We start from the raw sequence: 21,865 nt of genomic DNA, 5'->3' as shown, positions 1-21,865 counted from the left end.
TATTATCAACAAAAAATTATGACAAACTACTTGAAATTTTGGCCACCAAGAATGGGTGCAGGCCTCAAACATTAGACTACGTAAAATATAGAATTTGTCGTAATGTCATTGGGTTTAAACGTCTGTCTGTAACTTTTTTCTAAAAAACACATTTCAAATGCATTATGAATAGGTTGATATTGCACTAAATTAGGGAAACAAAGTTTTAAGGTACAATCGTATATTTCAACTGTTTCGTAAGATGGCTGATAGAGAGTAATTTGTGGGACAGTGAGAGAACATATAAGTAGTTATTGACTCTTAATAAAGAGGTAGTTGTAACAAAACCTTCTCTATGAACAATGGCTAATCCATGAACATTGGATTGTCGAGGTTTAGAGACTAATTAAGTGAACTAGAAGTCCAAATGGCATGGTATTAGCTACCTCAGAATCAATAATCCGCCAACTATAGTACTATACCCTGTTCTTTGTAAGGTACCCTTACTTTCAACATAGTGAAAATTTATAAGAGTGTGAAAGGACTAACAATGCTTTAAACTTATCCGTTTTATTATTTTATATGCACTTTATTGGAATAAAGTCAATATTTAAATGCATTTAAATAATAATAAATCTCAAATACATGATGTAACTAAACAACCATTTCTTTTGCAAATTAACTATAGCTTGAATGTGGAGAATATGCACGCCTAATGAGTGATACATATATCACTTCAAGTAAAATTTAAGTTAAGTGCGTTAACATTTTTTTTAACTCAATTGATTTGCTAAAGGATGTAAAATGAAAGAGCCTGTTACTCTTTCAATATGGCTAGTGACTTCACCATCAGGATTATGATGTCTGTTAGACCAATAAAATAATAAATTTCTCAACAGTTAATCGAAATTGTTACACATCAAGAATCGCAAAATTGACCAAAAACAACCATACAATATTTCATAATTAAGTCGAAAACCTTCTTTGATTTTCATTGATTTTTTTATTTCAAACATGAAAACTTGTACCAAAAGAGCTCAAAACTAAATGTGACGGCAAAGTGTGCTGATAAATAGCTCTATTTGTGCTACTATATCCGTGAAGATCAGCCATGCTCCACAAGCCATCCCATATGCTCAAATCGTTTGGGGTCTCATGAGGCAGGACTTCTTGCTCAGCTAGTGGGTTCGTTTTTACAAGTTCATGGCCCGATTCATCAAAGGTTGATAGATTATTGACGTTTTCATAAAACAACGGCATAATATGTTTCATGTCTGTTTCTTCTTGTTGACGCCGTTGTTCTTGTTGAAATTGTTGTCTTTTAAGAAGGCGAGCCCGCAACTTTTCAGAATTTCGGGACGGGAGTTTGCCTTTTTTCTTGAAGTGTGTTCTCCAGTAGTTCTTGATTTCATTATCAGTCCTTCCGGGTAAACTTCTAGCAATTGTTGACCACCTGTATTCATAATTTTGAAATTTGTAGGTGTAAGTGGTATGTACATATATGCATCTCTAATCAAATTAATTTCTATGTAAAAATTAATGAGTAGTTTTATGTTTTTAGATTAAAATGTACTTCAACCTTCCACGAAAGTATACAATGTTGATTAGTATACGTTTTATGCAAATAGCCAAATAGTAGTTGGATGTATATTTTTTAGCGATTAAAGCGTTTATTAAGAATATCACTATTTAGAGAAGACGTGGTTTTTTTGTATGTAAAATTAAGAGGTGTGTTAGTGCGCTAAGATATAAAGCGGAATATGAAATTATGTTAAAAGGAAAAAGGTATATATACCCTTTATGGACCTTAAATAAGACATTTGTAATATTTTTTTGGATAAATTAGGAATAATATTTAAACAATTGGTCTAGTCTAAGTAAGACATGCTGCATCAAACTTACTAGGAAAGAGAGAAATTATTGAGTGATTGATGATGAAATATAAATAGTAAATGGGTGCATGTAAGAAGAATAATGCCTTTTCACATTACATTGTCAAATAAAACAAAAAATAATATTTCTTGTCGACTTTAACTCTAACAAAAAATTTGAAAAATATAAAGAGAAAAGTAGATGAAAATTTTAATAGAATGATACTTTTATACATAGAGTATTAAATTTAAATAAAATATGTGTGAAATGGGTTAATAAAGTGTGAAATTAATTTTTAAAAATTAGTAAAAATAAAATTAAATATTTAGATATGAGATGTCTCAAAATTGAAAAGTAAAACAGGTAACAAGGGGCGAAGGGAATATTACCTGTTACCCCATCTAGCATGTAGTTCAAGGATGACGCTCTCTTCATAAGGGGTTATTCGACCCCTCTTGAGATCGGGCCGCAAGTAATTCACCCATCTTAATCTGCAACTCTTCCCATTTCTTTTTAATCCTGTTCTCCAAATAGTGAGAAAATTTAGATAATAAATGATTTTTATTGATTGATGATAGATATTCACTTAATTTTTTTTCTAAATTAAATAAAACTGCAAGCTATATAGTTAGAAGGAAATAACACTAATTAAAGAGAGGAAATTGGAAAGATTGTATATTGAAAACAACCATGCATACTAGATTAATTTTTATAAAATGAAGATTAGTATATGTAAAATAATAGTTGGAGCTCATGAACTTAACTGTTACAAAACTTATACACTAAATTACTTACAAACCGACTTAAGGAATACTATGCTGAATTGCTGATGCTCAGCAAAACACCTTCTAAAGAGGGTATTTTAAAATAAGAAATTTGTAATTTTGAGATGGAAAATGATCTTCTTACATACTCCATATGATTTGTGAATAATATGTTTGATAGAATTTATAAAATCGATCAATGAATAATATGTTGAGATGGAAAATGATCTTCTTACATACTCCATATGATTTGTGAATAATATGTTTGATAGAATTTATAAAATCGATCGATGAATAACCTAACCTGCAAGCGTAGCGATAGCGTTCCATTTGCCGTCACCATGCAAGTTCACGTACTCAACAAGCAATCTGTCTTCTTCAGCAGTCCAAGCTCCTTTTCTCCACTCCTCTTCCATCACTCATCAGCCTCTCTCTCTCTCTCTCTTATGTGTGTGTGTGTGTGTGTGTGTATGTTGTCTAGTTAATTCCTTGGCTAAAGGTGTTTGTGTTTGCTGCATATTTATATTGGCCTTTATAGTGCAGTATGACTTAATCAAATCATCTATCTTAATGTCATTATCAAACACTTAGGATACCTATCTTGACATAAGATAAAGATCAACCTTACTGGCCCATCTAGCATCAATAAATTAACTAATGCGCCATAGTATAAATTTTATCAATAATATCTCATATAGTAGTAGTAGTAGTAGTAACTCTTAATTTGGATTGATGACCGTAAAAATAGTGTAAAGATCGTTTGAAACTTTGAATCTACGTAGCCTCTACGTTGGATTTGAAATAGTTTCCTTGACAATTTGGATGGAGTAGTTTAATCAATTTTAACTTCAATAATACCTTTAAAATTATTATTATAAAGAGTATTACTTAAAGATGTTAGATTGTCTTTTTTATTGATTTATTTGAAATTAAAAGTACAACAACAAATCTAATTTTAATTTTTATAAAACTAATAATGATATTTGTTAAGGTATTAAATGCTTATGAATTAATGTAAGAGGTGCTCAAGCAAGTGCTCGTGTAGTCGTGTAATATATATATCGCTTCTCTATAGTTATATAGGAGTATAGTTTTTTTAGTCTTTAAAAGTATTCCCTATCAAGTCTTATAACTTTGTTTAATATATTTTCCTTAGTATAATGAGTGTCCAACATGACATAATTAATATCTATCTATCTATATAGTATTTTATAATAGAGAAATATATGAATACGAGATTATGGAAAGCTGTGTGGACTAATGGATCTCGAGTTTGGTGGGCAATAATTTATTCTTGAAAACCACTGAATAGCCAATGACATCTCAACAGGTGTGGATATTATCACCTTGGTGCTAGATTAAATAAGATTCTTTTTGTGCTTATTATGGGTGTTTAAGTCTTTAAATATATGTTCTTAGTACGTCACATTAGCAGACAGGTGCCATGATACTAGTTTCAAATTTATCTAAGTGGAGATTGAATCAATTGTAGTAGCTTTTTGCGTCATTCCAAAGGGCAAAAATGAGTGCTACAAAATTGAAAATTCATCACATCTTTTTCAAGGAGAAGAAATAATGTCATCAGGCGTGCCTTATATTTGATGGAAAATGATGCGTAATTCTTTTCCATTATTTCTAGCAAACTATTTTTTCTTATTTTCAGCCTAGTTCGGATCAATATTTCTTTTATGTGCTTAAAATTATTGCGATCCAAAAGTGATAACATAGTCATTTATATATAGTTGTATGAATGAGATATTTTCAGTTATTTGTAATACATGATTGATTTGAAATTTGCTAAAACTTGAGAGTTAATTAATTTTACTTGCCGAATCAAATGGATTAGCGATATATATTACTGTATCTGATTCAATGCAACCCCCTTGAAAATATTTTAATTTTAGTTATTTTAAGATGTCATTTCAAAGTAGATTAGGATAAGATGAAGATCATATAGTAATATTTTAACCACATAATTTCTTAATTAATTGAGATTATGGAATGTTTGAGGGATGCCAACGGGCAGGTCTGGCTTCTCTAGAAACATTAATAGCTTTATGATCACGACATCCACGTTGTCGAATCAACTGAATCTCATAACAATTTATGATATACACTACTATTAGTGCAACAACTAGGGATTTTCTATATTATTTCTCTCTTTTCTAACAATGTCTTTGTGTTTAATGTAGCCATTATAAAAAGGAAGTTATAATGGACTCGTGCAAAAGGTCTTATTGTGGGCTTCTAGACTTTAAATTAGTAGTTTGATCAAATCTCTTGTGATATGAAAGTCTTTAGTTTATGTTATCAGTGAGATTCCTAAAGATATGGTAGAATTTATTTGGTCGAGTTTCTCTATTTTATTTCATTATTATAAACAAAAGTGATATTTATTCTATTTTGTCTATTCACGTGAGTCTTCTTGACTAGGACCAGGGAAAAATATAAAAATATCGAAATATCGTCTTTATTGTACCAAAAAATTACTTAAAATTCGTATACCGTGATTTTGACATACCGAAATTCGGTACGTATATACCATAAATTAAGGTATATAACGTGAAATATAAATATAATTATGTATAAAAATATTTTATATATTTTTAAATTTTAAATTATAAAATCTATGGTGAAATACAAACATAATTATGAATAAAATATATTTAATATATTTTTTAAATTATAAATAACATTATAAAAACTCGAATATTTTATTTTTATTGATGTCGAAAGTTAGGTATACAACAAAAGTACGATATACCGAATTTCGGTACGGCATATCACGGTATTGGTATGAAAATTCTTCATACTGAAAATAAGGTATACTGAAATTTTTGGTAAGGTAAAGGTATTGTTTTTTTCGCATACCGAATTTACGGTAAAGTATACGGCATTGTGATTTCGGCAAGATATATCGTACCTACCCAGCCCTGAATCTCGATAATAATACTGTTCTAAGATGAGGAAAAATTCAAATTTTGGATGAGTTTGGAAAAAAAATTCCAAGGAAGAGATTTTTTTTTGCTTTCTATAAATTGGGAAAATGTCAATCTTATTGGCGTGTTTAAATACGTCATATTACTGGTGTTTTTTCAGATTATTATGTACGTCCGTGTATAGTTATTTTTCTTTCTAAAGTTAATAATTCAATGGAGAGGAGCCCTTTGTACGACGAAACTGAGACTCGAGTTCAGAACCTACCATCGACTAAAATATGTAAATTAAGAAAACCAAAAATATGTTAAAGTAATACTGAAATGAATGTTGACACTAGGTGATCCCAGGGCAACTATATCCCACAATGGCTTGATACCACTAAGCCACAAGATGTTATTGTTTGTACTGTTTTTTCCTATTACAGAAAGGCCAAATAAAAAGTGTCCCATTTAACTCTTTTAGGAACTTCTTTTACAAATCCATCCCAAATTCAAATGATTGCAAATCCAACAGCAATTACATTTATCCGCAATTTTTCCTAATGATAATATATACCAGAATTATGACGATGTTAAATAAGTAATACTCCTTCCGTCCTATAAAGTAGATTAGTAGAGACTTTTTTCCATTTTTGTCCCTCTTATTTATTAAAACTCGTGTCATTTCAAATGTCATGCCAAATGCCATAGTATGATGACCTCCATGAAATGCAATAGTTAGGTAAAAAATAATCTGAAACTGAATGGAGTAGCTACTTTGAATTTCCAAGTATCTTTGACTAGTACCTTTGTCCTTTGGCATGCACTTCCATATTCTTTTGTAATTATCATCTAACCAAATTCATGACTACTAAAAAGTTCACACCTAAATACATCTTTCTGCTAGAATGGTTGGTTGGCTTATCAAACTATATCATCCAATAACCAAAATACCAATTGATTATTACCAAAGCTATCAGCAAAGAAAACTCCACAATTTTAACAAAGCCAATAAATTACTACTGTACAATCAATCAGTAACACTGAGACATATGGCTCAATGCCCAATATATTAAATCCTAAAAAAAAAAAAAACATTTGTTATCAAATTTGTCTTATAATCACTTGAGCTGTGGGGGATGATTTGTGCATGCTCATCACCTTCTCCTCTGCCAAACTGAACATCTCTGGTTTCAGAGGTTTGCCTCCATCGTTACACGATTGAATAAATCGAATAACCATCTTTTCAAGCACAACGCCATTTCTCAAAAGAACTTGTATAACTGGAATTGTTGAGACGTCGCGTATCGACCTATTAATCTCAACTCTCTTTAGATGGAGCAGAGGCGGATTCGGGAAATTAGACTCTTCGCCACTCTCATCGCTCTACAATGTTTAGTTCAAGTAAATGCATCAACCGATAATCCGAAGAAGAAGAAGAAGAAGAGGAGAATTAACCAACCTTATAGCCAACATGAAGATATAAGGTCTCCACCTTAGGAAACATCATCTCAACAAGATAGAGCATGTCTTTAGCATCTTTCACATCATTGAGCTGCAAAAACTTAGCATTAGACGACGGCACAGCCATATCTTTATTCTTCATCTCCAGAAGGAACTGCAAGTTACCACGACTTAGAATTCTTCTTGCAAATGATCAAAAACAATAACAATCAAACAAACAATGGAACAAACCTCAACGCAGAATCTGGTTAACGTGACCTTGTCAACATGGCAGAGGCTTTTCGAAACTTGAAAAATGGTATCGAATTTTAACGAGACATGTTCATAGTATTTCAAACAAAAACTTGCATTACTCAAAGATGGTACATTCAAAACACAACCTCCACCTTTCCAAAACGATGCCGAGAGATGTAGATTCAAGAGATTAGGAGCCCAAATGTTTAGAAGCCCCTTCTTCACCCAAATACGAGGACCACACAAACTGATAGAACTTCAATTCTACCGATTCAAGAGCACACAAATTATAACAGAAAAACACAAACCCTAGCAGCAACTAGGATTCCAAACACACGGTTTCGAGAAGAAGATATTTTTATTTCTTGATTCTCGATAATTTTGACTCTCTAATGGACTCTATATATAGAGTCCGGACCCTGCTTGATTCGACTCTACGATTCGGGAAAGAATCAAGAAGAAAACCCGAAAAGATTTAATAATAATATTCTAAACAAAAATATCCAAAAATAGGGAAATTAAATAAAGCAACAAATAATAAAAGATCTGCTATCTCTAATGTGGCGTGAAGTCACGGTAGCGAGTCGGTTTGGGGGCATTCCTTCTGGGACGATCCTTCTTTGGCTGCTGCACCTCTTTCGCCTTTGCGGTGTGCTTTTTGAGTTGCGTAGCTACCTCGGCATTGGTTGTTGCAGGAGGTTCGGGCTGCCCATGCAGCATGTTCTCCTCGTCCTGTATTACAGTGTCGTTGAGTCCCCTATCAACTCCCCCCTCCATAAGCACAGCCTTGTCCTCAAGGCGAAGAGACGGAAAGTGGGGTAACAAATCATCCTTCGACTCCCAAGAAGGCATGTCTGCATTTTCGGACCAATGCACTAACCATTGATGCTGGGGCAGCCCGCGGGCCAGAACTATACGCTCATCAGTTGCACGAATCGGAACATCGACCGGGCGGTGATTCTTGAAAGACTGTGGAAGTTGAGAATGTACCGAATCTGACAGTGGAGGAATAAATGGCTTGAGTAGAGAAACATGAAAGACATCATGGATCCTACTCTCAAGTGGAAGTTGTAGGCGGTAGGCAACCGCGCCAATACGCTCAACGATCTTGAATGGACCATAATATCGTCTTGCCAATTTAGCAGACATTGGTCTGCCCATAGAAACCTGGCGGTACGGCTGCAAGCGCAGCAGGACATCATCACCCACATTAAACTCAACATGCTTGCGGTGTTTATTAGCATATTCCGCCATTTTTCGCTGGGCAGCCAGCAAGTTCGACTTCAAGGTGCGCAACAGAACCGTGCGCTCACCCAAGCTTTCCACCACAGCTGCATTCTCTGCAGGCAAGACTGGCGACGCGAACAAATTAGGTGGGTCACGTCCGTACAAGGCTTTGAACGGGGACATCCCAATGCTAATATTCACGCTACAATTCATAGCCAATTCTGCCCAAGGAAGATAATCATACCATTTCTTCGGCTGCTCAAACGTGAAAGCACGTAAATACTGCTCCAAAGTACGGTTCGTCACCTCCGACTGGCCATCCGTTTGTGGATGATAAGCTGTAGTGCATTGGAGCTTCGTTCCGCTCATAGTCAAAAGCTCTTTCCAGAAGTCACTAACAAATATGGGGTCCCTGTCGGTAAGGAGCTTATCAGGGAAACCGTGCAGCTTCACTACAGTACTAACGAATAAGCGGGCAACTTTAGGAGCATCAAAACCCGTGGGCAAGGGGCCGAAATGAGCATACTTAGAGAGGCGGTCGACGACGACCATAATGGCAGTGTATCCGTGGGAATTGGGCAAACCCACAATAAAGTCCATTGACGCTGCAGACCATACCGAGTCCGGAATAGGGAGTGGCTGAATCAAGCCGGATGGTCTATCTGTCACATATTTAGTCACCTGACAAACAGGGCAGGCAGCAACAAAACGACGTACATCAGCGCGCATACCTGGCCAGAAAAAAGAAGAAGCAACACGTGAGAAAGTCCGTTTTTCACCCGGGTGTCCAGCAGATTTGGAACCATGTGATTCTTCCAGAATATCATTTCGAACAGCTGTATCACGGCTCAACAACAGCCTGTCTTGAAATACAACAGCCCATCCGCCACGGAGATATGGGCCGGAGCTCGCCGGTTTGCGACAGCTTCATGTAGTGCGACCAGATCTGGCAGCGCCGAATTTTCACGGCGAATAATGGCCAAAACCAAGGGAACCGGGCGAGCAAAGGTGAGGAACAGTTTCGCATCCTCCCTGACATCATCCGGGTCCCTGCGAGATAGGGCATCAGCCACCCTATTGGACGCTCCGGACTTATACTCGATAGAGAATTTAAAACCCATGAGCTTTCGAATATAGAACTGCTGATCCGGTGTCTGTACAACCTGCGAAAGTAACTCCTTTAAACTGCGTTGGTCACTTCGAATGATAAATTCCCTACCGAGGAGATACTGCCGCCACTTTTGTACCGACTCCACAATTGCGTAGAGTTCCTTGTGATATGTTGAGGAAACTCGACGGCGCGGCCCCAATTTCTTGCTGAAATATGCCAGGGGGTGCCCATTCTGCAAGAGGACAGCCCCAATTCCAAAATCCGAGGCATCCGTCTCGATAACAAATAGTAATTCGAAATCTGGGAGGTGGAGCACGGGGGCAGCACTCATCGCAGATTTCAGCTCAAGAAAACTGGCCTCGGCCAGCGGAGACCAAGTGAATGCTTCCTTCTTAAGCAAGTCAGTAAGGGGGGCTGCGATAATGGAATAATTCTTCACAAAACGTCTGTAATACCCTGTCAAACCCAAAAATCCACGCAATTGCCTCACTGTGGATGGAGTGGGCCAGGATGTCATTGCTTCCAACTTAGAAGGATCAGCTTGCAGCTCACCCGCGGATATTATATGTCCCAAATAATCGATCTTATCAACACCAAAGGAACATTTTGATTGCTTCACATAAAAACTGTTGATAGAGAGCGTATGTAATACCTGCTCCAGATGAAGGGAGTGGTCAGCCACCGAGGCACTATAAACCAGGATGTCATCGAAGAATACTATAACAAACTGGCGGAGGAACGGCCGGAAGATGCTATTCATAGCTGCTTGAAAGGTTGATGGAGCGTTTGTTAATCCGAAAGGCATCACCAGGAACTCAAAGTGTCCATCATGCGTGCGGAAAGCAGTTTTGTGCACGTCGTCAATGTGCATCCTGATTTGATGATATCCCGATCGCAAATCCAGCTTAGAAAAAATTCGGGCCCTACTCAATTCATCAAAGAGTTCGTCCGCCGTCGGAATGGGAAAGTGATCGGGCGTTGTGGCTGCATTAAGTGCTCTATAGTCGACGCAAAACCGAAAGGAGCCGTCTTTCTTCCGGACCAATAACACAGGAGATGAAAAGGGACTCGTACTGGGCTGAATTACACCCTGAGAAAGCATCTCTTGAACCTGGCGCTCTATTTCCGTCTTTTGAAAATACGGATAGCGGTATGGACGGACATTCACCGGCTTGGAATTATGCGGCAGATGGATCCTGTGATCCCAGCGGCGGGACGGCGGAAGGCCCGTCGGCATGGAGAACACTACCTGGAACTTAGCTAGCACCGATGCCAGGGCAGGGTCGGTCGACAGCGGTGGGCAGGCTGGTTCGGCAGCAGTCTGCTCTGGGGCAACCGAGACCAGTTCGAAGAGCTCACAATCTGATTCTTGGCCGACAAGGGAGAACAAGTTGTTATAGGAGATAGGCCTCGATTCAGCTCCCTCGCCTTGAAGCAATATCGGTCTGTTTCCTACATCAAATTTCATCGTCAAATGGCGATAATTCTTGGTGACATCACCAAGTTCCTGAAGCCACTGCACACCCAGTATGATGTCCGGCCCCTTTACTTGCAAGATAAAAAGGTCGATCTCAAATGTATAGCCCTGCATTGTAATTGGAGTGTGCAAGCAAGCGTGAGAGCAACGAAGGAATTCACCATTACCCACAAAAACACGAAAAGGTTTAATCTCATGAAGAGGAAGACTTAGCTTTTCCGCGACGGCGGGTTGGATGAAATTGTGGGTACTGCCGCCATCAATCAGTATAGAAACCGCCGAATCATTAATTCTGCCCTTCAGACGAATTGCGCGGGGTCGGATTTTTGGACTAATGACATGAATAGTAGACACGTCACCCGTGATAACCATAGTCTCGCCGTCATCCTCCGGTATCCCATTCTCATCATCAATCCAGTCATCTTCGTCGTCCGCTCCCATGAGGGCATAAAATTTCTTGCTGCAGACGTGCTCGCGAGAATATTTCTCCGGACACCAATAACATTCATTTCGACGTGCCTTCTCTGCGCGCTCAGCTGCGGAGATACGTATGACTGGGTAGTTTGGTCGCTGCTTGTTGTCAAAGCGACCAAGAGACCCTGTTTTCTGCTCTGTACGCGGCTGTGGGGTCGGGTTGGTGACAACCAGCGCCGGTGTAGTCTTGGGTCTGCTGTCGCGGTCATGCCACGGCTGTCGCGTCGCAGACGGTAGAGATTGACAAGCAGCCAGTCTTTGTGCCAAGGCGAAAGCTGCGTCCAGCGATGGTGGCCTATTTGTGAGCAGTTCTTGTTTGATAGAGTCATGTAACCCCGCAATAAATAATGAAATAAGGGTGTCAGAGCCCACATTGGTTGTTTTCTGCATGATGTCCTCAAATTCAGTTTGGTAAGCATCCACCGAAGATGTTTGGCGGAGCTCGGCAAGGCGACCCACATAGTCAACATACAAATCCGGGTCAAAATGATGTTTAACTGCCATGAGGAAGTCGTCCCACGTCTTGTGTTTGCAGTTGTCCTCCCAATAAGTAAGCCAGCTTGACGCCGGATGGTCGAACAGATACGATGTCAGGTAAAGGCGATCCTTAAGCGGTGTGTAGTGGTGATTGTAGTAGCGCTGAATTTTCCGGATCCAATCAGGCGCGTTCTCTCCATTAAACCGGGGTGCCTCGGGTTTGACTCGTGGGAGAGGCTCCAGTTCAACGCCTCGCGGTGGTGTCGTCAGCGAAGGCGGAAGTCGCCAGCCGCGGGTGGCTAGATTGAAACCCGCGGGGTCGGGTGGTTCTTTCGAACGATTGTGGCTTGCCTCTATGAGAAAGGCAAGGCTATCCTCCAGCTTCTTAGTTGAAGCTTCTTGTCTGCGGGCAAACGATTCAAGATCAAACTGAATTGACATCAACTTTTTGTCCTGACCGGCGTAACGACCATTCGTATCAAATATCATCTGGGCAAGCTCCTCGTTGGTGTAGTTGTGTGGCGGTGGTGGTGTGGTGTCGCCGTTTTTTGTGCCCGGCGTAGCCATAGGTGGTGGCGGGTTGAAAATCGTGGTCGGGAGAAGAGAGCTCAATGAGAGCACCAATTGATAGAACTTCAATTCTACCGATTCAAGAGCACACAAATTATAACAGAAAAACACAAACCCTAGCAGCAACTAGGATTCCAAACACATGGTTTCGAGAAGAAGATATTTTTATTTCTTGATTCTCGATAATTTTGACTCTCTAATGGACTCTATATATAGAGTCCGGACCCTGCTTGATTCGACTCTACGATTCGGGAAAGAATCAAGAAGAAAACCCGAAAAGATTTAATAATAATATTCTAAACAAAAATATCCAAAAATAGGGAAATTAAATAAAGCAACAAATAATAAAAGATCTGCTATCTCTAATGTGGCGTGAAGTCACGGTAGCGAGTCGGTTTGGGGGCATTCCTTCTGGGACGATCCTTCTTTGGCTGCTGCACCTCTTTCGCCTTTGCGGTGTGCTTTTTGAGTTGCGTAGCTACCTCGGCATTGGTTGTTGCAGGAGGTTCGGGCTGCCCATGCAGCATGTTCTCCTCGTCCTGTATTACAGTGTCGTTGAGTCCCCTATCACAAACCATCCCCGACTACAAGCGTCTTCAGACTAGAAGACCGGATATCGAAGTTTCCTCTAATCACACAAATGTCCAAAAATAACTCTTCCAACATAGGAGACCCCAAGAGAATTTTGTTCATGGCTTCTGAACTCATGCAATTTTTCTTCTCATAATATGATAAGCTCTTGAGGTGTCCCCATTCCACATTGTCCTGAATCTCGAGATCACAATCGCGAAGGGATAGTTTCGTGATGGTGGAACATGAATACAGAGGCGGGGGTGCCGAGTATCGGTGAAAGTGTTTGCATGGGGGAGTATAGGTAGAGATATATAGCTCTTGCACTTGCTTTTCGATGGCGAAAAGCAGCCACGAATCGAGATCGCTAGCATCGTCCGTCCAAGGCAGCTTCCGATTAAATTGGCGCATCCAAGAAAGCGACTCATCGCTACCATCGGCGGACCAGAAATAGACATGTAGGTTGAATCTGAGAATGTTGGGACCTTTCCAATGTGCGAGAGAGTTTGAGTGTTGCTGGGAGAGGTCGAGGGAGGGGATGGTGATGGTGGTCCATAGGTTTTTCCAACGTTTGGAGAGAAGACTTGTGGCGACGGCATCTTTTAGCTGCGTCAGTGAAAGAATTTCAACGATTAACGAGTCTGGTAGTTCGCTAAATCGATCAACAACACACTTCTCTAATTCTTCCATCTCAATACATTTACAAACCATAGATCAATTTTCAGTTTTATTATGATGAGTTTAGGGTTATACCTCCAAATCTCGAAACAAATCGAATTTTGATATGGATATACATCATCAAACGAATAATCTTAGATTAAGATAAAGATTACTCCCTCCGTCGGTCCCGATCACCTACTACTTTTCCTGTACCATCCCCTACTTCATCCCTCACAAACATAAATAATGGACCCATCATCATATTTTATGTTTGTGAGGGGTGTAGTGGATAAGTAGTAGGTGATCCCAAGCGATATTTTTAGAGTCCCATTTATTTATTAGAGGATTTTAAGAAAGGTTAAGAAAAATGGCAGGAAAAAAGTTAGTGGAATAAATGTAGTTTTTAAATGAAATGTGAATAGAATGAGTTAATGGAAGAAGGGGAACCTTATCTATACTAATATAAAGGGAGAATTGTATTAAAAATCACAAGAATGCCATTGAGGCATGTTTTGGCGGGAAACATCATGATTTAATGTAGAATCTTATGTTATCTTTTTTTAAAGCTTATGTTAAGATCTCTTTTGGCAGATTTTTAGTCTAACACACTTATTAGGGCGCGTGAGTGTTTTACAATTCAATTGGGGAAAAAAATAATTTCTTGAGTTGCGGCCTATTTTCTCTTTTCTAGGCCTATATTTGCCTGTTTTCTTTTTTTAGGCCTATTTTTGTTACCGAATTTTAGAACTACTTACACATTATAGTAGTACATCACAATTATACAATACAATAATAATAATAATAATAATAATAATAATAATAATAATAATAATAACTAATAATTGAAAATCGAGAATTCTTCTAATTCATCCACTGCTTTTGTCTCTTAATAGGGTTTCTTTTCTTCTCTTAGGTATTCCTGCAAGATGAATGCCGATAAAAAGATGTGAAAAAGGCAAAAACAAGCATCTCCTTGAATCTTCCACCCAAATGCCAAAAGCTTTTTTATTATCGAGGTTAACTAAATTCTGTAGCAAAAATTAAATCTTGAGCTAAGTGTGCACTATTGAATATTGGAAAGAGTGAAATTGAAATATTTCCAAAAAATGTTCTATAATATCTTCAGCAGTGGGCACATGAAATATTTTTAAAAATTTAAAATATTGTTGTTTGGTTAAAGAGATGGCATACATGACACTGTATTTAAGAAAAATTCTGTAAATCTACAAACGGTATAATGAATTGGGGTGGGATATAGAATAAAAAATAAGAAAAACAACAAAAATTATATCTTGAGACAAGTGCAGTATTGAATCTTGGAAAGACTGCTGCAGGTATGATCAATATTTAAAATGGTGAAGATTTATTTTAAAAATTTAGAAAACCAATGTCCAAATTGACTTACCAAGGAACTTTCGGTTCTTTATAATTACCACTTCCAAACAAGCACTGTTTGTACACTAACTGCTCAAATGAAAACAAAAAACACCATATTAGAGGTATTTATTCACCAATCTCCATTTCATAAGGAAATATTAATGGTTATCAGTTATCACCGTTAAAACTCAGGCCAGGATTGCTAAGGACACCAGGAAGGAACAACCATTACCTGATGGTTGGCCAGTAGCGGAAACAAGAGAGTCTTCTTCTGATTGAAGTAGTTAAGGGAGAAACCATAACATGATTCTGGCCCGTGGTGGCATCATGTGAGTTTCTGATAGCATCTTCTTTACATTCTCATTTTTTCTTTAGGTAGAGGCACTGTCCAATTTCTACAATTAAGAGAACTGTGTGATTTAAGTATTTAGAAATCACCGTTTAGTAGTGTTATTTCACACATCCTAAAGTTTTCGAATATATAGCCACTCAAGCAGCACACTGAATACTGAATTAGGAAAATGCATTGTTAATATAAAAAACGTCTTGAGAAAACTTTTTAAAAATTTGATTTAGAATTAGGGGATTTGTGCTGATTAATGAACGCAAGTGCAAGAAGCCGTTACCTTTTTCGGAAGATTGAGGTAATTTCCTCATATTTTTGCTAGGGTTCGGAAGAAATCCTAATGGTGCCTCTGTTGTAGTTGTATGCTGTAGGTGACACCGGGAAATATATGGTGAAGTAGGATATGATATAGAAATCACTCAAAAGAAACACTCTCAATTCATTAGGAATTCACCTAAGAATACAGAGCAAAGAAATAAGAAGAATCCTCTTCTCAAAAGAAACACTCTCAATTCACTAGGAATCCACCTACGAATATAGAGCAAAGAAATAAGAAGAATCCTTTTCTCAAACAAGCAAATAGCTCAAATTATAATATATTATCAAGTTTCTCCTTCAATATGTAAATCGTAGCCTAAATATAGGCAAACTTGGAACATCCCTCCAAGTATTGGAAACTTTCTAGACTTGCTTATTAACTATAGGGATGTGAAACATCTCTTACACTTTATTAAAACATTGAATAAAGAAGGTAAAACACTTCAAGATTCTTGGATTGACCATTAGACTCTTGATTTAGCTTTATTAATTAGACTCTTGAGTTTCTGTGTCATTCTTGATTTAGCTTTATTAATTAGACTTTTGGGTTTCTGTGTTAGTAGGGGATGGATTTGGTCGATCTATGGGATTTCACGGTTTAGAACGGAGTCGGATACCTTTTCGTTGATGACGCCGTCGCCGAAAAATGAAAAAATAAGAAATTCATGGTTGAGCAACTGGAGTGGAACACGCAGCCGCCGACTGAGAGTGCGTTTGAGTCACCGCCGACTGAGTGTGTGATATCGTTGTCGCCGTCGCCGTCGCCTTTTCACTCTATTCGTGAAAACAGAGCATGTTTAGGGTGTCGTCGGTGGAGACGACGCTTGAAATGGAGAGGAAAATGTATTTATATGGTGTATGTAGTACTATATAGTATTAATAAATCCTAATGTATTTGAATTGTCCGATTTAAGTGAATTAGTTTAATCTTAAGTTAATCAAATTTGGGTTAATAATGTGTAGGGCCAATTTCAATTTTATTAGTCATTGTGTTTATCCCTATGTTTTTTAAAAATAGAAACATTTGAAACGGCATGGGTTTTAATACACAATTTGGTAAAGTAAGAGGAAGAGAAAAAATGGTAAAATAAGAGAGAAGAAGAGAAAAATTGGTAAAGTATGAACGACGAAGAGAAAAAAGTAATGAAATTCCATTTTGTATTGTAGGTGAAGTTGTTGGAAGTTTAGATTGTCCTATTTTATAGATAATGCTGATAATAATGAGTTAGAACAACTTAATCATAGTAATTCTAATAAAAATATTTCATATGAAAATGTATGTCTTTGTTCCCAATAACTTATGAATTACGCCTATTTATTAATTGAAAATCGAGCAAACAAAATGTATTATTATTTCTCCGTCTCATTCTAAGTGAACAATTTCCCATTCTATGATGCCTCATTCTAAATAACACATTTTCTAAAGATAAAAATACCACTTTCTCTACTTTTGTCATCTCTTTTGAACTTAACTAACAAAACAACACTACATAAAATTTTGTGTAGGAACAGAAATGCCCCACTTAGAATGGGATAATGGGAATATTAAATTTTGTTTCGAATAGGAAATCTTTTTGTTTGGATTACGACTAGAGGATCATTCTTCTTTTTTTATAAAGTGTATATAATGATAAAAAAAAGTTTAATAGTTAACAATTTTTTTTTTATTTTTTTAATTCTTGAAAGTTTTATAACTAAAATAAAGTTTTAGATTGTACTCTCTTTGTCCCATTATAAGTGACATTTCCTCTTTTTTGATGTCTTATTACTATATCTCCACTTTAAGTATTTATTATCATTTTTCCAAGACAAATCCAAAAATGAAACGTATCACTTGGACTGGGATGGACGGAGTATTATTTTTTATTCACTCAACTCATAAAATAAAAATATATAAAATCACACGTCGAATAGGAAATACTTCCTTTAGAGTAGAATGAGAGAAGCACATTCTTATTTTTTTTTATGAAGTGTACATATAATAATATTCTTATTTTGTTAATTATTTCAAATTCATATTCACTTGAGAAAATTATATGACCCGTGCATAGCACGGGTGTTAATACTAGTTATTGATAAAAGTGAATTGGGACTCGACGGAATAAAATGGGAAAACGAGTATATAGTATATAGTAGATGAAAAAGAGCGCTTTATACCTAGTGATAGCAAAAAGCCAAAAAGTGGTAACGCTTAATTATTTAGATTATTTTATTAATTTTATTATACTTATATATGTAGATGAATTCTGTTTATGAGTGTTTTATTTTGAAGAATTAGTTCGTGAAGCCTAAATTCGAAATAATAATCGAATTAACATTAAAGAGCTAACTGCACCAATATGATTATTTCTCAAAATAATTTCCGAGCATATGTTTGCGAGCAGTGTTGTTTATCGTTATGTAACTCTTCTAAATAGTGCAGATTAGGGCAATTATTCTTTCACTCCTCTCTCTCCAGCGCCGATCTCCCTCCCTCGATATCCCCCATTCTCTCGCGCCACAGTCGGTCTCTCTCGCCACCGCCACCGCCACCGCCACCGAGAGCCTCCCCGCGCTGCCGGTCTCTCTATTTCTAAGGTGCAATCCCTTTCTCATTTGATTTTGATTTTGATTTTGCTTTGACGAATTATGTTTCGATTTCGTTTAATTTTGGTGCAAATTGGGATGCATTGTTTTGCTTAATGTTTGAGTTATGCTATTAGAGACCTGATGTTGGTGTTTATGAGTTGGATGTGTAGATTGGATAAATGCGAGATTTACAGCTTCTGCTCGGGAAAGCGTAGAGGAATGTTGATTAGGTGTACTTATTTTAGATCGATATACCTCTTGCATTTGATGCGGGAAGAAGCTTGACAAACAACTTTGTTTAATTAGACAAGTGGACATTTGAAAATGCATTTTAAGCGAGTTTTAGAGTCTTTAACTCTCCAGAAGCATCACTAAATAACAACACTAACCTAATGAAAGAGACGAGCCAGCCAGCATAAAAATGATGATGAAATTATCCTGCACTTTTGGGAATTTGTTGATTTTCCTTTTGTTTTCATTCTGTGGCACATCACATCGAGTTTGTGGGCATCCATTTCTACCATTTAACTGAACTGGTGGTTTGATACTAGTTCTAAACTCAAGTAGTTACCAAAATACTTTGTCTATGACTATACCTAATGCTGAAGACAGTTTATGTGCCATTAATTACATGTTATTTTGTTATACTCCATTTGGTATGAGTTGGAATTCTGTTTTGTTTTGTCATGAGTTGATAGTTGTCAAGGCTAATGGCAAATTGATGTTTATTTTTGTGCTTTGTCTACTTTGTAGATATGTCTCAAGAAGCATCTACAGGAAGCACAACTTCACCTTCTGATGACTCTTTGCCACGGTGTGTCCTGGAGATGTTCCGAATGATATTGTTACCTGATAATAATCATAATATAGAAGAGGAAGATACAGCAGATTCTTCTTTTGATTGGAGTGAATGGGATGAAGATGATTTTTACACTTTACCGTGTATGGAGGATGAACATGGCCGTAAAATGATAAAGCTCAAGGGTGAAAAGTAAGTGATTGTATAATATTTTACATTTTTCATATTGTTTTTGAAGTTAATAACTATCCATTGATTGCAGGTTGGTTCCTTCCTCCGATGTATCCGACATATGTAATGATGCTTTCAAGAAGATAGTTGACCCGATAGGCCACAAAGATCTTTCTGATGAATACATGAATATTTATTGGGAAGAGTTTAAGGTAATTGTTCATTTTATATTTGCACCCAATTATGGAGTTCTAGATTAATTAATATTTTTCTATTATTTTGTAGAAACGAGTTAATACGGAGGGTTATGATCAAGACCTGTACAAGAAAGCTTTTGTTGAAAAATGTAAAGTTAAGTACCGTGACTACATCAACAAATTGAAGAAACGGGGGAAGAAGAAACCGGCCTACTTCACGGATGCCTTGTGGAAGGCTTATACTGACGCTTGGAAGGCGTATAACGATGCCTTGTGGAAGGCTTACAATGACGCTTGCAAGACGCATGATCCGACTTGTGAGACGTGCTTGGCATATTATAAAAAGGTAGACCAGGGTAGGAGAAGGCCTATGGAAGACACAGTAACACCTCTGTTTCATTTGCCTAACAACTTTGTTTCATTTTCTGAGTTGTTATTGATTATATTTTTTTGATTAATTTATTCTACTTTTCTTGATTTTTGACTCCTTTTTAATGTTTTTTTCAGCAGAATAACGGGAAGCGCTCTTATTGTTTGAAGGATGATGTTATGGCAAGGGCTGAAGAACTGCGAACTCAAGGGATAGAGAACCCAGATCATTATGCCATTTTCATGGAACTTTATGGGAATGCGAAGAAGAGAATGAAGATTTCTAGCACTGGACAGGCAAAGAGCACACACTCCTCATCTGCTACCACCTCGTCCGCATCTGTGGGCACAACCAACATCGAGCCTATCAAGATTGATGAGCTCTTCGAGCAAAAAGCACGAGAAGCTCGAGAGCAGGTGGCAAACGAGATGGAACTCAAGTTGCAGGAGGAAATTGCAAAAGTGTACGCGGAGTCTGATAAGCAAAGAGCAGCATTGATGGAGGAAATGAAGAGTCTAAATGAACAGTGCCAACAAATTATAGGACAGAAATAGTCTCCCAAGCATTCTGAACTCAAATGAATTGTAAAATAATTTTGTTTTATTTTGTTTAAGAACATTTAAATTTTGTTTACTCTTTTATTTAGTACTCCCTTCGTCCCTCTACAGTAGAGACGATTCTTTTATGCACGGGATTTAAAAAAAATTGTTTTAAGTGAGTTAAGTAAGGGTAAAGTAGAAATGAGAAAGATAAAGAGACGAAGAGATAATAAAGTAAGTGTGAAGAAATGTATTGTTTTTTGCCAAAAAAAAATGAAATGACTCAAAGCTTGTGGCACAACCTAAAAAGAAATATGACGTAGCTATAATTAAAAAATAATAATAACTATATTAAAAAAATTCCCACAATTCTGAGCATCAGCATGCTCGTGGACATAACATGGGCCATGCGATAAACACATGTAGGTCACAACTCAACATAACCCACATAGGGGTGCTCGGATATTGCACAAAGTATTGTTTGTAAATTGCGAGCAGCTAGAGCTGCTCGAATGATCTGAGTACAACGTAGTGCTCGGAAATGTTTCGCTTTAAATCCAAAGTACTTGAAAATATTCCGACGAGGCAATACAAAACACTTTTGGTGTTCGAAAAGTGCTTGGTATCTCTCGTTTTACCAAACAGTTAAGCAAATTTGGTCCTCATGAGCAAGTAGTGCAAGTGCTATAGCAAACATTATATGCTGATTTGATCATGTAAACATTACATTCTTGAACCACATGTTTAATTATGTCACGTGTCCAAACAACCCATTCAACGGGAGGTGAACCTATGGGTCCCGTGGTCACGCATACCCCTGACACCAACTTCTTTTCCCTTCGTTTCGTCACCCTCATTCTCCGTCTAGTTTCATTTTCGTTTCGACACCCTCCTCCTCCGTCTAACTTCATTCCGCCGTTAATACTGTTCACCGACATAATAATAGTCCGTGTAAAATTGCTGTTTTTTGCAGTGGATTTTTTTTTGTCATGGATATTAGGCAATGGATCATGGATTAATAGATTATGAAGTTGAGATATTGGATGTTGGATTCATGATTGTAAGCTTGCTTAGTTCCTTCGCTAGTTTTTTGCCACGATTCGTCTTGATATTTCTCTCCAATTTCTCGGTATTTTTCCTATACTTTTCTCATAATTTCTTTTCTATTTTAATTCCTTACTCTAGATATTTCCATTGTAATTATTTGCATTGCATCAAAAAGTATATAAACTCTAGTATTTGGAAATCTCATAAAACCAAGAAATTAATTCGATGAAAATAGTGAAATAATACGTATTATACTATTTAATCTAATCCATTATTTTGCCAATAATCCATTATTCGACGAAAGTATCAAAAAGATGCAACAATAACTGAAGACCA

At 37.1% G+C, this 21,865-nt stretch overlaps 4 protein-coding genes across 6 annotated transcripts; 1 reads left to right on the top strand and 3 right to left on the bottom strand.

Annotated features, from left to right (window-relative positions):
- Positions 1-945: 945 nt before the first annotated feature.
- Positions 946-3,097, bottom strand: LOC125196784 (MYB-like transcription factor EOBI). The gene is made up of 3 exons (XM_048095408.2): positions 2,920-3,097; positions 2,241-2,370; positions 946-1,432 (listed from the first exon to the last, which is right to left on the bottom strand). Exons 1-3 carry the CDS (start codon positions 3,029-3,031, stop codon positions 988-990), a joined length of 687 nt encoding a protein of 228 aa, XP_047951365.1. The 5' UTR covers positions 3,032-3,097; the 3' UTR covers positions 946-987.
- Positions 3,098-9,306: 6,209 nt separating this feature from the next.
- On the bottom strand, positions 9,307-12,564 carry LOC148927150 (uncharacterized). Its single transcript, XM_089056502.1, has one exon. It carries the CDS (start codon positions 12,562-12,564, stop codon positions 9,307-9,309), a length of 3,258 nt encoding a protein of 1,085 aa, XP_088912628.1.
- Positions 12,565-13,134: 570 nt separating this feature from the next.
- LOC148927149 (F-box/FBD/LRR-repeat protein At1g51370-like) lies at positions 13,135-13,827 on the bottom strand. The gene has a single exon (XM_089056501.1). The coding sequence runs from the start codon at positions 13,825-13,827 to the stop codon at positions 13,135-13,137; it is 693 nt and encodes a 230-aa protein (XP_088912627.1).
- A 4,350-nt stretch (positions 13,828-18,177) lies between these two features.
- On the top strand, positions 18,178-20,576 carry LOC148927148 (uncharacterized). 3 transcript variants are annotated; one of them, XM_089070273.1, is made up of 5 exons: positions 18,178-18,415; positions 19,160-19,397; positions 19,468-19,588; positions 19,662-19,955; positions 20,081-20,576. In XM_089070273.1, exons 2-5 carry the CDS (start codon positions 19,162-19,164, stop codon positions 20,495-20,497), a joined length of 1,068 nt encoding a protein of 355 aa, XP_088926399.1. In that variant the 5' UTR covers positions 18,178-18,415; positions 19,160-19,161; the 3' UTR covers positions 20,498-20,576. The 3 variants fall into 3 exon arrangements, with proteins under 3 accessions (XP_088926399.1, XP_088926401.1, XP_088926400.1); XM_089070275.1 differs by having other exon boundaries at positions 18,185-18,415; positions 19,662-19,919; positions 20,084-20,576; XM_089070274.1 differs by having other exon boundaries at positions 18,186-18,415; positions 19,662-19,919.
- Positions 20,577-21,865: the final 1,289 nt, after the last annotated feature.

This window comes from Salvia hispanica, chromosome 4 (assembly GCF_029641045.1).
Source record: "Salvia hispanica isolate PSC_SH4W2 chromosome 4, Shi_PSC_v1, whole genome shotgun sequence".
Classification (NCBI taxonomy): domain Eukaryota; kingdom Viridiplantae; phylum Streptophyta; class Magnoliopsida; order Lamiales; family Lamiaceae; genus Salvia; species Salvia hispanica.
This window is presented reverse-complemented; position numbering and strand designations above follow the sequence as displayed.

What these genes read in the sequence shown, in the direction of transcription:
- LOC125196784 (XM_048095408.2), bottom strand. Translation starts at nt 3,031, where the DNA reads ATGGAAGAGGAGTGGAGAAAAGGAGCTTGGACTGCTGAAGAAGACAGA. An exon ending in CGCTATCGCTACGCTTGCAG is followed by an intron (nt 2,371 to 2,919) that starts GTTAGGTTATTC and finishes TTTGGAGAACAG; the next exon opens with GATTAAAAAGAAATGGGAAG. An exon ending in CATGCTAGATGGGGTAACAG is followed by an intron (nt 1,433 to 2,240) that starts GTAATATTCCCT and finishes TTATGAATACAG; the next exon opens with GTGGTCAACAATTGCTAGAA.
- LOC148927150 (XM_089056502.1), bottom strand. Translation starts at nt 12,564, where the DNA reads ATGGCTACGCCGGGCACAAAAAACGGCGACACCACACCACCACCGCCA.
- LOC148927148 (XM_089070273.1), top strand. Translation starts at nt 19,162, where the DNA reads ATGTCTCAAGAAGCATCTACAGGAAGCACAACTTCACCTTCTGATGAC. An exon ending in ATAAAGCTCAAGGGTGAAAA is followed by an intron (nt 19,398 to 19,467) that starts GTAAGTGATTGT and finishes CATTGATTGCAG; the next exon opens with GTTGGTTCCTTCCTCCGATG. An exon ending in GAAGGCCTATGGAAGACACA is followed by an intron (nt 19,956 to 20,080) that starts GTAACACCTCTG and finishes TGTTTTTTTCAG; the next exon opens with CAGAATAACGGGAAGCGCTC.
- LOC148927149 (XM_089056501.1), bottom strand. Translation starts at nt 13,827, where the DNA reads ATGGAAGAATTAGAGAAGTGTGTTGTTGATCGATTTAGCGAACTACCA.